The sequence below is a fragment of the Seriola aureovittata genome, chromosome 1 (genome assembly GCF_021018895.1).
Source record: "Seriola aureovittata isolate HTS-2021-v1 ecotype China chromosome 1, ASM2101889v1, whole genome shotgun sequence".
Classification (NCBI taxonomy): Eukaryota; Metazoa; Chordata; class Actinopteri; order Carangiformes; family Carangidae; genus Seriola; species Seriola aureovittata.
Genome location: NC_079364.1, coordinates 29,399,710 through 29,415,581, shown reverse-complemented (window position 1 = coordinate 29,415,581; position 15,872 = coordinate 29,399,710). Strand labels below are relative to the sequence as shown.

Here is a 15,872-nt window from a genome sequence, read left to right as displayed (position 1 = left end):
TCAATGTGCATAACAGAAATAAATTATAATAAATGAAAAAAGCATAAAAAGAAACGTATGAAAAGGTGCCATGTGTTATATATCTATAGAGCAGAGTAAAAAGAACTGAGCACAGAAAAGGTGAAAAGAGGGCTACATAAAACCTAGCACTCGCTCTTTATCATGATATGAAAAACATGTTTCCACTCCAATTACTGCATTATGCCATGGCAAATTTATGCAAGGTCTTATTCAAAGTAATCAGTCTGATGTTCATTGCAGTTAACTGTGTTCTCCTGTTGTGCATTACATTACAAAACACTGCACACACCTAAAGAAGAAAAAATGCAATAACTATTTTCCCTACCTTTAATTGGAATTAATACTTTGGAAAAGCAAACAAGCACATGAAAATAAAGAAACAATATACTAAAAAAAAAATCTCAGACCTGTGTGGAGCACCTCAAAGTGAAGTTGTGTCAAGCGTTTCTTTACAGTGTCCGACAGAGTTATACTGAGTACACTAAGGGTTTAGGGGCCTTAGAGCCATAAAACGTTGAGCAGAGTCGGTGCCTGTTATTTATTGGACGCGCTATCCAACCCTTACACAATTTCCATGATGAAATCAGTGTAAACAACAGACTGGAATATCCACTTTACTGGTTTGCCAAATGTGTCAGTCACACCGAGGAAGCAAGCTGGAGGGGGATAATGAGACCAATTCAAGGACACTAGTCAAAACCGCACCACTGTACTCAGACCTCAGTGTGTGTGTGTGTGTGTGTGTGTGTGTGTGTGTGTGTTTGTGTGTGTGTTTGTGTGTGTGTTTGTGTGAGTGCATGTGTAAGGAGACACAGGCCTACGCAGTATAATGTATGAAGGCGTGCAGGCATGTGACATGAATCTTTAAACACATATCACAGTGATGTACAATGATCTCATATGAAGAGTGTAGAGACTGTTCATTACACCCGCTGCTGCATCCCTGATTCAACCTTTACAATGAAACATTGTGCAAGTGTGTGTGTAAGTCAATACTAGACAGCAGTGCGTTTACTCATGTGCTACATATAATAATACACAAGGCTAACTGTGTCATGCTTATAGTATTGAAATCCACTGTATTAAGCAGCCAAACATGAAGATGTGTTACCCAGAGAAAGACAGACATATTATGTGCGCACATCAAATATGGATTATGAATTCATCTTTTCCAAACACGTAAGCAAAGTGAGGGGAGATCAATCATGTCCGTGGCAGAAGAACAATACCTGAGAGAAATGTATTTGTGCACAGATGTGTGTGAGTGTGTGCAGTGTATAAACCACTTCAGGTGGATGTCTAGAGCAGAAATTCTGCCTGGGACCAGGCTTTCTTTTTTTTTTTCTGTTTGTGTGTGTGAACTCACGGCTGTCCTTCAGGGGTGTTTTCTGGTATGGCGATGGTGAAGGAAGCGTTTGTGAACTGTGGCGGTCGGGCTCCAGCCACCACGGAGACCACGGCGGGGGCGCTGCGGCTGCCCAGCCGATCGGCAGCCACCACCGTCAGCAGGTACTCCCTATCTCGCTGCAGCGGGAGGCCTGTGGTTCGGACCTGGCCGCTCTTCCTGTCTACCTCAAAACGACCGTCACCACCTGCAGATAAAAGCAATATGTTGGCTGATTGTAGTTTGATGAACCTTTTTCCTTTTATTTTCTTTTTTATTATTATTATTGGTGGAAAAAACATGATAAACAGAAAGTGACATAGAAGACACTGTGACAAGGAAACCAAAAAAACATAACAGACAGACAGCTGACATGACATAGTGTATATAAAACAAAATTTAAGGGTGTAGATTGATTTGGGTATGTTGTGGGTAGTGTCTGTGTATGCATACATCATATACAATAATAAAATTGATAATAATAATAATAATAATAATAATAATGAAAAGAAGAATTATATTCATGTAGTAAGGGGGGGGGGGGGGGCAAGCAAGGGGGTCTTAGCACCATCACCAGCGCTGCAATCGGGGGCCCATGCAGCAAACAGCCATGGTGGCCCGCCCCAACTTTTTCCCCATTTCCAGCATGTTCTCCAGAGAGCACACACAAGAGAAATGACGAGAGTCATTGGACATGATATGGACGGGCAACAGATAAAAGATAAGATATCAAAATAAACACAATGCAGAGATTAACAGTAGAACATGAAAGGGATAAAAGCTGAGGGAAAATTAATATTTTATGTATAAGAGATAACACGTTGATGAGGCTACTGATAAAATGAGTGATTTGAAGAAAACACAGAGAACACTAAAAGGTAAGAAGTGACGGATACTGCAGCTATACGTGTAAGATGGTAGTGGTAGTAATAATGAGCAGCTGAACGACAGCGATGCAGAAGATTATGTAATGATGCAAGTTTATCTGTTCCGATCTTGATCTCTTTCCTCCAGACTTCTTCCTGTGCTTTCACGTTGAGAAGTGCTTTCAGCTTAAAAGCAAAGACTAGCAGGGCACATACCAACCCCTGGACGTGTTACAGCCTCTCTCGTTTACAGCTCAGAGTCAACCGGTGCAAAGGACTGCGAGGCAAGGTGGGGGTGGTGTAAATCTTGCTGCCATCAAGAGCTGTCAAAAATACTGTAAATGTGTGTTGAGCATGCGCCAGTGAAGTGATAAATATGGCTGGACAGTCAGTTTTACAAGTCGTTGAGATGTGAAATGCAAAGAGCAGAGAGACTGGAAGGTGGATGTTAAAATTCACGGCCTTGACGTAACATAACAGGGTGCGATGATAAGACTTTCATCTAAACTATACTGCTTTTAGAAAGGTTACCTCCATGTCACATGCCTTTTATCACACAATCCTGCTTCCACAAAATAACTGATTCTGAGCCAAAGTGGTGCACAACAGCACAGTGAGAGGTGTGGTTAAACCTTTAATGGGTGAAACGTCAATTCAAACCAATGAAAAGTTTTAGTCTAGACACTAACATCAATGTTTATGTTTTTTTCTTCTAATTTCTGTCGCCAATTAATTGTCTGTCATTCCTATGGGGACAACTTAAAGGCTGTCTCTTTATAGGCAGAAGTTTAACAGATTCCACTATGGGCAGAAGAAAACGTTACATGGCAGACAAATAAAAGTAAAAAGTAAAAAAGCAATTATTCCGCGTATAGAGAAATGACTTACATTACTCTGGGAGATAACACATGAACTATACACTGGTTCGGCAGAGGCTCAAATTTCAAGATGGAACAGAAAAAGACTTGATTCTACATCAAAGGAAACATTTAGAAAAGGTATTGACCGTTATATGTCTCTTCTGTCTGTATCATACAGTGGCCCAGACGAGTCAACACTATACAAAAGCCACAACATGAATGCAAAAGTATCAACACAAACGCAGGTGGACTCGTATTGCTGGTTTGAAGTAGTAAGTGAAACGTTGCTGCTAGGTTACTGTGATTAATGGCACTATTTGTTGTCAGAAATGAGCAATGTTATTCATTTATTTCTTTTTCTCTCTCTCTCTCTCTCTCTCTCATTTTTTATGTGTTTACATTTTCATATTTATGTACTCTCTCATCCAAAGTTAGGTTATTGTGAAGCTAGCTTTGCACTAACATTAGCATTACATCATTAGTCAGTGAGATGAATGTAAAGCTGTACCCATGTATGGAAACGTATTAGTGATATTACACCAACGTTACAGTGAAATGAAATGAACTGAGATTGTTCTTTGTAAATTTTGTGTATTTCAAAGCTCAAGCAATTAAACCTAGTGCAAAGGAACATTACATTTAGTCTGCTGTCAGGGTTAGTGGTAAGTACGGACCCAAATGCAGCCAACACATGGGAGACGGTGCAGACAGGTTTATTTAACAAAAGAACTTAAATCACAAGCACAGGGAACCATAGGGGATGACAACAGGAGAACATGAACAGGTAACATGAACAGACCAAAAACAAACCAGACATGAACAGACTACGTGAACAGATTGAGGATTAACCAGACATGAACAGATCGAGGACATACCCAGAGAACAACAGAGAGACAACAGACGAACCGACACAGACAAAGGGAAGCACAAAGACTATATAGACAAGGGAGGCGAGGGTGATTGAACACAGGTGAAACACATTAGGGCGGGGCAGACAATCACCACACAGAAACAGGACCAAGACAGGAAGCAAAAACACTGACACATAAGGAAACCAATGACAAAATAAAACAGGAAGTGCGAAAAGTCCAAACAAAACTAACAAAAGGTGTCTGCCATAGCAAACCATGACAGTCTGCCATGTGTGAAACACCAGTTTTCAAAGTAAGATGAATCATTTCCTTGATAAAATAACAGAACAGAAGCTTTAATTACCTCAATCAAATATAAAATTACAGTTGTAGTGAATGTTATTTGTGTTGTGGCTTTTGTGTTTGTGTTGTGGCAAAATGTGCATTTGTCTTGTGTTTTTTTTGCATTGTGTTGACCTGTCTGGGCCACCGTAGTATCACACACACCAAGCAAAAACCAAGCAAGCGATTGATATAATTCTAACTCATTTTGAAATGGGAAAACCCGTATTGAATGTTCAGAGGTTTTCTATATAAATCCATTTAGGGTGTACTATCTAAACAAATGTGTACTATTCAAACTTAAGCCCCTCATATCATAGTAGCTGAAGTGTGAAGGCTGTAGATTAAAGCCCAGTGTTGGTGCCTTTCATACGGTTAAACATTTTGACTTGTCATAGCAGAAAAAATGCAGGTGTAAGAAGTCACTCTGCTCCATTTAAGCGTTCCTACTGCCAGTGAAGCAGCACGCACAGCACAGAGGTCCTGACCCTCACCCACCTACCCAAACTTCAAGTTACCCTTTTTTACAATACAATATTAAACTATAGGACACAGAGGGGAAAGGAAGAAAAACCTACCATCAGACAGGAAGTATTCCACTTCACCATTGTTGCCTTCGTCCCCGTCCTGGGCGTGGAGCTTGTAGACCAGCGAGCCCGCAGGGGCATCAGGTGAAACCACGGCGAGGTAGGGGGCAGGAACCATGCTCCACTCTGGGACATTGTCATTCACATCTGTCACAGTCAACTCCACTCTGACCAAGTACCACTCTGGACCTGGGGAAGACAGAAAACGAGAAGAGGAAAGTTAAGACAGTGTTATTCGTGGCAACTATCAGATCAAATCTAATGCAGACACCATGTTTGACTGGGTTGTTAAATGTAATCTTAAGTAAATGGAAAGAAATACATTTTTGGGTTTCTGGGAATAAGATTAAACTTGAAGAACACCCCGCTGCAATATTTTTCTGCTTACCAGTAAAGCTTGCAGAGCTCACAGAGTTCAGAAAGGCATACATACATATTTTAGCATGCTAACATTTTTGTCAACAAGCCTCACTTTGTGTTTGACTTACACATTTACAATGCATTCATGCATGCAAAGTTACATTATACTGAAAAATATATTTGTAAATAAGTTCACTTAGCCACATTTAGTGCCAAGCAAATGGCAGTTCATAGCATACGTTACAGAAACACAAAACGATTAAGCCACATGCTGTCTTGTCCCTGTTGGTATTGTTTCTTTCTTTTGGTTTCTTTTATAGAGTTTCAAGAATCTTTGTCACACACAGACACAGTGCATGGCTTAGTGACAGATTTAGACAAAAAAAAGTGAGTGTGATTGTGTTTTACTACATTAATTTCACTCCCAACTGTCAAAGTCTTCATTACCTGTTAAGTGTTTTTTTCTCTCTCTCTTTCTCTCAGTGTAGAGCACCTCTGTGTTACCTGCTCTTGCAGCAGAGAAAACCATGTGATCAGCTAGCTGCAGCCTCCTGTTCTACTTCTACAGGAAACACAGGCCTTGTTCATACCTGCCATTAACATGTGCCTCAGGTAGGTGTGTAGGTAGGTGTGAATGCACCCAAGACACAATGAGATCCGATCACTAAGACCACATTCGGGGCTGGTCTGGGCCACACATGGCCTCATTCCTTTAGGTGTGTGAATGCAAATGTGTCCTGGGCCACATTGAAGGACCCCTTACTCAACTGCTATCCTCTGCCACGGTCTAATTAGTCCAACTTTTTACACTTATCACAATGTTTCCCACACATTGATTTATCTGTGGCAGCCCGCCACAACATCAACATTGACCACCACATATTTACTATCTATTTTTTTTTTTTTTTACAGCTAAAACCTTATTTCATTGTAGAGCTGTGCACAATGCATCAATTACCTCAAACCTCGCTCTCTTTCTCTCTCTCTGTCTCACACACACAACCACATTGACAACAGATCCATCTGTCATAGTCCAACCGGCTAAAAACAACAACACACTTGGTCTTTGCAAACAGAAATGATGTATGTTTTTATTTGCATATAGAGCGGGGAAGTGAGATTCGATCACAAGTTGTCACTCGAGACGCTTGTGGAAACGCATTCTAATATGTACAATGTGCCAGACGAATGGAGGAATGTACAATAGTTCACAATGTAAAGTACAAAATGTATGTATGAAATGAACAGGCCCGTCCACATGTGGCTGGATCACACATGACGCATGTTAATGTTAGGTGTGAACAGGGCAACAGCATAATTCCAGCGGCCAATACAAACTAGCTGGTTGAGGATAGATAGATAAATGGATGGATGGATGGATGGATGGATGGATGGACTTTTGTTACAGCAAACAACAACTTCCTGCAACTTAAAGCTGATGTGATTAGTCAAGAAATTAATTAGTCAATCAACAAAGCAAATGTTGATCATTTTTAAACAAATCATTTACTTTCTTATAATGTAGTAAACTCAATATTTTGGGGTTTTGGACAGATGGTGGGACAAATCAAGCAATCTGAAGACATCTCCATGGACTGCATTAGAAATTATGAAGGATGTTTTTCATTATTTTATTAAATAAATAAAAATAATATTTCACAGAGAATATAATTGACAGATTCATTGATAATCGACATAATGATTGGTTAGATCCCTGTACAATCTCTGGATTGGCTGCACAAAGTGAAGTGCACTTTACACTACGTATTAATAATGAATGAATACTGCTGCTGTTTAAGACACGACAATAAGGTGGAAACAGTCCTTTATAAGATTCCAGTGAAGAATTCAGGTTGATGATTAAGCAAAGTAGAAGCAGGGTGTAGGTGATGAGGATTTCCTGTTTTTGGGGATTCTAAACTAAATTAGTTTATTCCCCCCAAAAAAAACAAATACCAAAAACAATAAATAAGGAACAGAAATAGCATGTGCTGACAATGCTAATGTCATCCAGTGTTTTTCTTCTCAGCTGCTCTTATTCAGTTATTCTGGATTCAGTTCAGCTGTCATCTGCCTCTGTTTCTCTCCTGAAGTGCTGCCCTGACTGCACCCCACGGTAAACAGCAATCATATTGACACTGGTAAAACATACTAAGGTTCCACACAGACCTCATCCGAGCACACACACACACACACACACACACACACACACACACACACACACACACACACACACACACACACAGACGAGGCTGCACAGCAGTTTTTGCTGGTCGCAGTAGGGAAGCAGAGGAGTAATTTCAGGGCTGGAGCTGGAAGATTGCTCTTAGTCTGTGTCAGTTCTGGTACCTGTTGAAAAAAAATGTCTGATACTTATATGCAATGGTTATACAGCACAATGATATCTCTGTAATTGCACTGCATTTATCCACTGTGGCCTGAACAGCTGGTCCAGATGATGAATTTTCTCTATATTTTACCTTCTCCAGTCGTACTAACAAACACAAGTAAACAGATGAAAAAAAGGCCCCTGTGTGTGAACGACTGTACAGTAATTGATGAAAGGATGTCGGAGACATACAAAGAGGAGAGTGAGAGAAAAAAAAGACTTATTTTCAGAGTGATAGGGTGAAATCAAGTAAGTAGAGCACAGCAAGAAAAAGCAGCAAGAAAAATAAGAGTTGAGTGTCGTATGAACAGGATTAAGAGCGAAACGCAGAGGCTGAGAAATGACCCTGTGGTTGTTATAGAAACAGCAGAACAACGAAAATTGGAAGATGGAAGAATTAAGAAGAGAAGGAAAAAAAAAAGGAACAAGCAAGCAATTGCATAAATCAATGGCATTAGAGAGGAGAGGGAGCAAGGGAACATTACAAGGAAAAACATAAGCGGACATCAAAAGAAGATAGAAAAGCGGAATTAACCAGCCACATATTACAAAAAAAAATATAGCACGGCACTTAACTCTGGGGTTGAACCAATGTATTTGTTGATGATCTCTCTCCCTCTCTCCCTCTCTCTCTCTCTCTTTCTGTCTTTCTCTCTGTCTCCCTCCCTCCCTGTGGTCGTAACAGATTCAGAATTAATTGGCAAAAGGACAATGCGGCTTTGGGGAAGAAGGGACGGCATTACCCAGATAATAAATCACTGGGCTAATATACAGAGCACTATGCCAAAATGCATCTTACAGCCACACACATTCAAGCACAGAAACGCACAAACACACACACACACACACACACACACACTCCTTTCTCACTAATAACGATCATCAGTGGATTAGTGGCTAATGAAGGACAATAGGGAGATACAGCTTAGTGCTATTGCCATCCCTCACACTAATGTATCTCACTAAATCTAATGATATGTCGCAATCTCGAGAAAAAGTGGGACCTGCAATTACTAATAGTGCTACAGAAGTGCTTTTTTCGTGGCCACCGTCCTCATGTGCCCCAATGGGCTGCAAGTCCAAGCATTGTTAGATTATTCATTTCCTCACAGCTTTCTTGTTATCTTGTTGTCAGAGCATATAGTGTACGTGTAGAGTCCCGAAACCCTGCGCACAAACACACCTGATGCCGTTGCTGCCTTTTGCTCATTGTAATTGATTTTTGTCATGATCAGAACACTAACTGTGGACACGGATAGATCAAAGTAGCAATTCTCTGTTAAAAAGACTACATACTTTTTTCTATTCACAGTAGACATTTTAATTGTCATGGTAAGAAAAGCAGAAATGGAAACAATAAAATTAGTGACAATTCTGTTATAGTAAAAATGCAAATGTCAAAATATCTGCTTGGTCACTATATCCCAAACAATGCAGGATTTTTTGGAAGATGACACAGATATCAATAATAATCTTTCTTTGATCCTTTACAATAAAGCTTCAGTGCTGCTAAAAGCAAACCAAAGCTGTACGCATTTATAGGTAAATTAATCTGTGGTTAACTTAATTTAACTGTTGTGCTATTGTCTCTTTTTAGACTGTACATCTGTATATTTTTAGCTAATTGTATGATATTATCAATTCTGTTGTCTGTAAAACCCCAGCGAAGGACAAGAGGTGTAAATTAGCATCAGCTATAATCTCTCTGTGCAACACAGTTTCATGACTTGTTTTGGAACTATATTAAATTGCATTGTCCCTATTAAATAAATAAAAATAAAGCATATGCCACATCAATAATATATACAGAAAACAATATCTTGCTAATGTATACACCAGTGATAATCCATTGCTCGATTCATATATCTGCGATAAGCTAATATTGGCCAATATACCAGTCCAGCTAATGAACTGGTCTGGCAGGCTGTAATGTATTGCCCCCTGCAATGACTCTGCTATAGGAGTGGGCAATAGATAAAATCCCTGGTAACAGCATATATTCATTTATATCTGTATGGCAGTATGAGCCATGAATTGCTGCTTATCAATAACAGCATTACATGGAAAGTTTTTGTTGAAGTTTTCAGCTAAATCTGTAAATTCATTACAGATAAATCTCAGTAGTTAACGCTGATAAAAATCAGATATTGCCATAAAAACATTTGTGTTCATTGATTTGCAACATTGCATTCAAAAGACGACAATCAGTGATATTTAATAGTTGCCACTTCTTACACTGTTTAGCAAATATTTTGACAATGGACAAATTTATATTGTCTTTCTGTATATATCGTCATATTATCATAGCCTAATATGCAACACAGTACCCAGAGCCATATTCATTTAGAGATTTTAGAATGACTGAGAACAAAAAAGACAGATGCCAGGATAAATGTGGATGTCTCCACATTTCAGTTTTTCATTGTTTTCCATCAGGTCACTTTGGATGGATATCTGCTGGATTTCTTTACAGAACAAAATGAAAAAAACAGCACTAATTTAGCATTGCAGTGCTATGAAATCGGTGGACTCGTTGAAAATATTAAAATCGATGCAACAGAACCAAATATATCATTGTTTTTATTCCATGCATTTCTCTTCCTTGCTTACAGACCTCTGTTGCTGCCTCATTCCGAGATTTTCTTTTCAATTTCAACCTTGCAGTCTTCAGCTCCAGCTGACGCCTGAGTATCATCCCCTGAGGCAACTAATCAGATTTCATGCTACTTCCTCTGGAGCCACAAAAGGCTTTGTAAAACTTTTCACATGTACGTAGGGCTGCAACTAACAGTTATTATCATCACCATTTAATCTTTTCATTATTTTTCCAATTTACCAATTAAATGTTTTGTCTAGAAAAAAAATCATTTTTAATTTCCCACAACCCAAGATAGTGTCTTCAGATGTTTTGTTTTGTCTGACCAACAGTTCAAAAACCATAGATTCTGTTTACTGTCAGTATGTATAGCAAAGAAGGAATCAAATCAAGGAAACACTTGACACAAGACACTTCTTTAGGACAAAAAACAAACAAAGGAAATCCCTCCTGCCAGCAGCAATAACTCTGTTCACCTCTGTCTGACAGAGAACTCCCAGAGCTTTTAGGTTTATACTTTCCGTTTCAACCAAACTCAACTCTCTCTGCACAACCTTGAGGTATTTTATTTTGCTATATTTGTATATTTACAAATTTGGGATCAATAAAGTACATCTATCTATTCAGCTATCTAAATACCACTGGCTGACCCTGGTTTAATCCCAGATGTTATTATTAATGATTTTTTGATTACAGATGGATGAATGTCGGACTTTTCCCCGTGGAGCCAGGGTAGCTGTCATAAACTTAGGTGGGGTGAAGTAAGGATAAGGAGGGGATAGCACAACAGCATGCTTTTAGTCCTGCAACAACATGCTTTTTCTGTTGTCAGACAGCAGAACAAGTTTGAAATTGTGATGGAAAAGTGGCCCATCAAGGCTACATGTTAGCTTCCAAGCCATTTCCAAGCTGCTGCTCTGCTGCTGAAATCCTGATTTTTATACCGTGACGTTGTCGGACAAAATCACCAAACACATAATAATAAAAATAAAGACTGTGCTGTGATTTCAGATACATTTACTGATCACATAAAATGATCACTCAGAGAGAAAGTTAGAAGCAACAGAATATCTTTCATATTTTGTCTCTCACACAGCAAGCAGCCTTTGTCTGTCTGGGACCCACGACAGTTTTCAACTGCTGTCTTTCCTCAAAAAGTGACCAGGGACTTTATTTACTTCGACTCCAGAAGGACACAAGTCTTTAGATGAGTCAGGCTTGTTGTAAGAAGCAGGTCTTTCTTCCTAATCCCCTCTATTTCAAATGTATAATACCAGCATTTTAGAAAGAAGCCTTGTTTTCAGTCGTTCCCATCTTTCGTGACTCCTGTTAAAGTGACTGCGTTACGCGTTAAAACAAATGCAACACTTCCTGTAATTGTTTCATATTGAAAGACCTCTAGCGTTTCAGCGGACAGAAACCCTTTATTTCTTACCGCGGCTTTTATTGCAGTAAACAATGTATAATTTTCTGTCATTTACATGCTATATCTGCTAGCTTCTTTAGCTCAGCAGTTACTGATGGCTTCTCTCTCTCTCCCTCCCTCTCTCCTGCTCTCTCTTGTTCGGTGTGTCTTATGTGTAGTTATTCCTCTGCCTCCATTAGTAAAAATGATACATGTAATGAAAGTAGCTTATTTGCCGTAAAGGAGGCGAGGCTCAGTGATCTGGAAGCGCCACTCCACTTCTGGTAACAAGAAGCATTGGCCATGGGAGTATTTTGGCATTGCCCTAAGCCCACAGTTAGTATCCGTACATACTGGTCACATTAGCATTCGGCTGATCAATGGTGGAAATATGATGACTCAGTCAGTCAGTCGGGCACATTGGCTGTTATAAGGCTGGCTACGCAGTTATGGTCCACCTAAAAAAGTCGGTACAGTAATATTACCTTCGGTGGTGGAAATGGCCAGATTTTCCAGTTATCTATACTAGTCCCTCACCAAACTATAAATTACGCAATGAATATAAATCTTTCAGTTCTGCATGTAATCTAGCATCCCTGGAGCGCTCTCTGTTCACAGCATTGCCAACTTGCATGTCTGATCCACTGTATATTCAGGTCGCCTCCTTGACCCTTCTTTAATTAAAATTCTCATTTTGTTCTAAGTCAAAAAGAAAACTTCTCAGTTTGCAGGTATGAGAAGAACTATGAGACAGCACTACTTTAATTTAATATTTCCACCATTCTAATATGTTGACATTGATAAAATTGAAAACAGCATCTTTGTTAGGATGTATTGAAGAGGTTGCAAGGAGGTAGATGGAAAGAGCTCAAGTTCACCCTGTTGACTGTTACATGCGTGTGAACATGCTGGTTGTGTAGTGAAGCTGCTGGTTGAATGGCTTTTATTGTTTTCTTTGATGTAATTGCACTTTTATTCGTCAAGCTCGCTGGTTCCTCTTTACCTTCTTGACATGTCATACTCTGTAAAGTCGACAAAACAACCTCTTCTGATTTGAACCCCTTAGTAGAAGGCTGGGAACAAAGCTTCCAGCCAATGCCACCAGTTTTAGTTAAGCACTTCAGCCTGTTGACAACTACAAAGTAAGGTCAACAAAGAAAGGATTGAGAGTACTTCTCAACAATATTCAACCTTATTGCTAGATGATTAGTTCCCAGCTTTCCTGTCAGTAAAAGTAAGTCTTGTCTCACCTCCGGGCAACTTCTGTTTCACTCACATCTTGACGACATTTTGCACAAGGGGTTTCTTTCCCTGATCTCTCTGAAAAGCTGAGGTACGTACGAAATACATCCACCACTGTTTGTGTCAGTCATTCAGGAAGTTTTTACCGGCAACCAAATTATCCACAGAGGTCACTTCCTCTCCAAAACAAACAGACCCAGTGATTATAACCAGTAAAACCACTGATTACAGCAATTTCACATTTAAAGTGCGTGATTCACAGACGCTTTACGGTGGACAGGAGACGGCAGGGAAGGGTTGGGAGCTGAGATTGCTGCTAACCTTTGTTTCGATTGTTACTCTCTCTCTGATAACTTATGAATCAGACGTTCATCAGGGGTTTAAAACCAGTAGAAAGAACGAAGAAGGCAATTACACTTTAAAAATCAGTAATACACCGACGCTTTTTGGTGGACATAGCATGTCTTGGAGCGGCTGGGAGCTGAGCTGTCTATCATTTACTTGGGTTTTTACCTAAAGACCTAGGTAGTACACTAAAATAAAGCCAAAAATGGACTTTAGACTGTGGAATAACCCCTATGCTGTGACAACTTCAACTGACTACATACCCGAGGTCCGACCCTGACACAGGTCCCTGCATCTTTAGTTATGAATGAAACCCTGTTTTGGGTTTTGAATGTTGCTAATAAAACCTTAAGGGAGCTCTGATTTGATGCAGGGGTTTCTCTTCAGCTGTACTGCTGCAAGTGTTCATCAACACTATAGCAAGTGGGAGGGATGGGCTTAAAACCTGAATCTTTTAAGTCTCATTCAATGAACTGAATGACATGCACTCAGACCTCTCCTCCGGCATTGCACAGTTCTTATATAAACATTAATTAATATAAGCAGAGACAGACACTGCAGTCTACAGCTGTTTGACCTGACAGACAGTGAACTGTCCACCCTGCTGCGCCCTGCCCAGTCATTTAGATTTATCTCTTGCACAACAGCAGCTGAGCTGTGAAAAAGGGCAGAGCAGTGTTTTCTAGTTTTTCTGTAACTTGCAATTCAGGCTCTATTTAGGTTTTCACCGAGGCTAATAAAGTTGTATGTAAGAAAGCACCAGTCGATAATGTGCTTTCAGACACAGAATGAAGCACAGTATATATAAATACATATATTATTTTTATTCTGTTTGGTTGTATTTTTGGAAAAACTAATTTACCTCAACTACAGACTGAGTGTGAAGGGGTTACACAAACAGCGATAGAAAACTGCTCATTTTATCTGAGGGCAGGATTTGTTGACAACACCAAAATAAATAAAGTAACACAGTGGTTTTACTGTGTGCTATTTTGGACAGTTGCAAAATTATCATATTTTTAATAAAATTTTGAGCCACTGTTTGGTTTCTATCCAACTTTTGTTATTTATTACTCTTTGTGCTGACGTTCTTCTGTTCACACCAGTGGCGTGGCATCAGGCCAAGCGAGGTAAGCACTGCTGGCCCAGTTCAAGCTAAAAGTAGACATCACTCAGTGGCTTGCTTGGTAGAGTGCATACCAGGTTAGGTTAACATGTGAGGCTCAGTCCTTACCACGGCAGCCTGGGTTCAAATCCAACCCGGGCGTGTTGCCCCCTCTCTCTCCCCTGACTTTCCTGTCATAATAAAGGCAAAACAATGCACATAAAAATAACTTAAAAATCAAATAGAATGGTACTGCAGTTGCAGCGATGTCGCGGCTTACATCTGATCTCAGAACAGCATAGCGTTCTGTCTCATAAAGCAATGATTCTCAAAGTGGGGTCCTTGAGGGGGTTGCTGCTATGGGTTCCACCCATAAGACTATTTTGGTCTGGATTTTAAACACTTTCTGCAAGTCCGTGATGTAATTTGTTGTTTATGGGTCCTTGATGTAAAAAGGTTTGAGAACCGGATTTGACCTGTTTCCATCAATTTTTTAATTTACTGCCCTCTTGTGGATGCAACAGGTTGTTCTCATTAGAAGCTAGCTTGACTACCAGCCTGCTGTATTCCTGTCATTTTGGTGGGTGTGACTGTGTCCTGAGGCTGGGGCTTTGTCAAGTGGAGAGGGGAGCAGCATGTTTGGGACATTTGCACATTGAGGATAAGCCCGGGTTCTCTGACGCGTGACCAGCTATAGCCAGAGTGTGCCTGTGAAGCAGCTTCCACCGTTCTGAGATCAGCTATGATACTGCGCACATTATAAGCTTGTGCATTAGAAAATGACTTCCACTGTGTTTTTCTTCCTAAGCGTTGAGAGGGAGTAGCAGAAAAGCAGCAAATTACACCGCAGTGGTACCTGTCTGATTTCCTGAATGTTTTGCTTCTTCAGGTTTTCTGAACTTGAGATAAACTGAATCACCTTCAGTTAGACACAGAGTGTTATTGTGTCAAGAGACCAAACACAGACTAAGAAGTGGAAAACTGCTTATTTTGGTGCATCTGAGGTGAAATGTCTGCAATGTGATAAAGTAAAGAAAACTATTTTACTAGTCCTCATTAGTTTTAATTAATCATGGTGTTATTTTGTTTGTCATCTTTAGAGAGCTTTATATTCCTGTAAGAACAGTGCAGTTGTCATACTTTGTGCCATCTTCATAAAATCTGAGGCAGCTATTGCTTAGTATTTTGTCTGTAGCCTTTTTACTGCTCCTTGTGTTTCCATTGTGCTTCCAATGTCCAGGAAGAGTTTCAGAAAGGAACACATCTTTAAGGAACCTGTTTGTCTTTTGTATTTATGTATGACCCGATTGTATCTCTCCCTCCCTCTTATATTTGTACAAGATGTGGTTCAGTAACAAGAATAACTGAAGCCCCCCAAACCATAAGAAACAAAACAAAGTCTGGCTGCTGAAGTTTAGAGATACTGATTTACATGAAAATGTATCATTAAATATTCATTTTATGTCAGTCATGAACAAATATAGGGATTTACATAATTCACAAATGAATTTCATGCCTC

General features: G+C 39.7%; 1 protein-coding gene across 2 annotated transcripts in view; it reads right to left on the bottom strand.

Annotated features, from left to right (window-relative positions):
* The window catches only part of si:ch211-186j3.6 (neural-cadherin), a 308,958-nt gene that overhangs the window by 223,784 nt on the left and 69,302 nt on the right, over positions 1-15,872 (bottom strand). Inside the window, exons 2-3 of one of the 2 annotated variants that reach the window (XM_056399571.1) lie at positions 4,903-5,100; positions 1,388-1,613 (exon numbers count right to left, since the gene is read on the bottom strand). In XM_056399571.1, the coding sequence (XP_056255546.1) occupies positions 1,388-1,613; positions 4,903-5,100 (424 nt within the window). Of the gene's footprint in view, positions 1-428; positions 509-1,387; positions 1,614-4,902; positions 5,101-15,872 lie in introns of those variants that run through there. The other variant, XM_056399635.1, reaches the window with a different exon arrangement.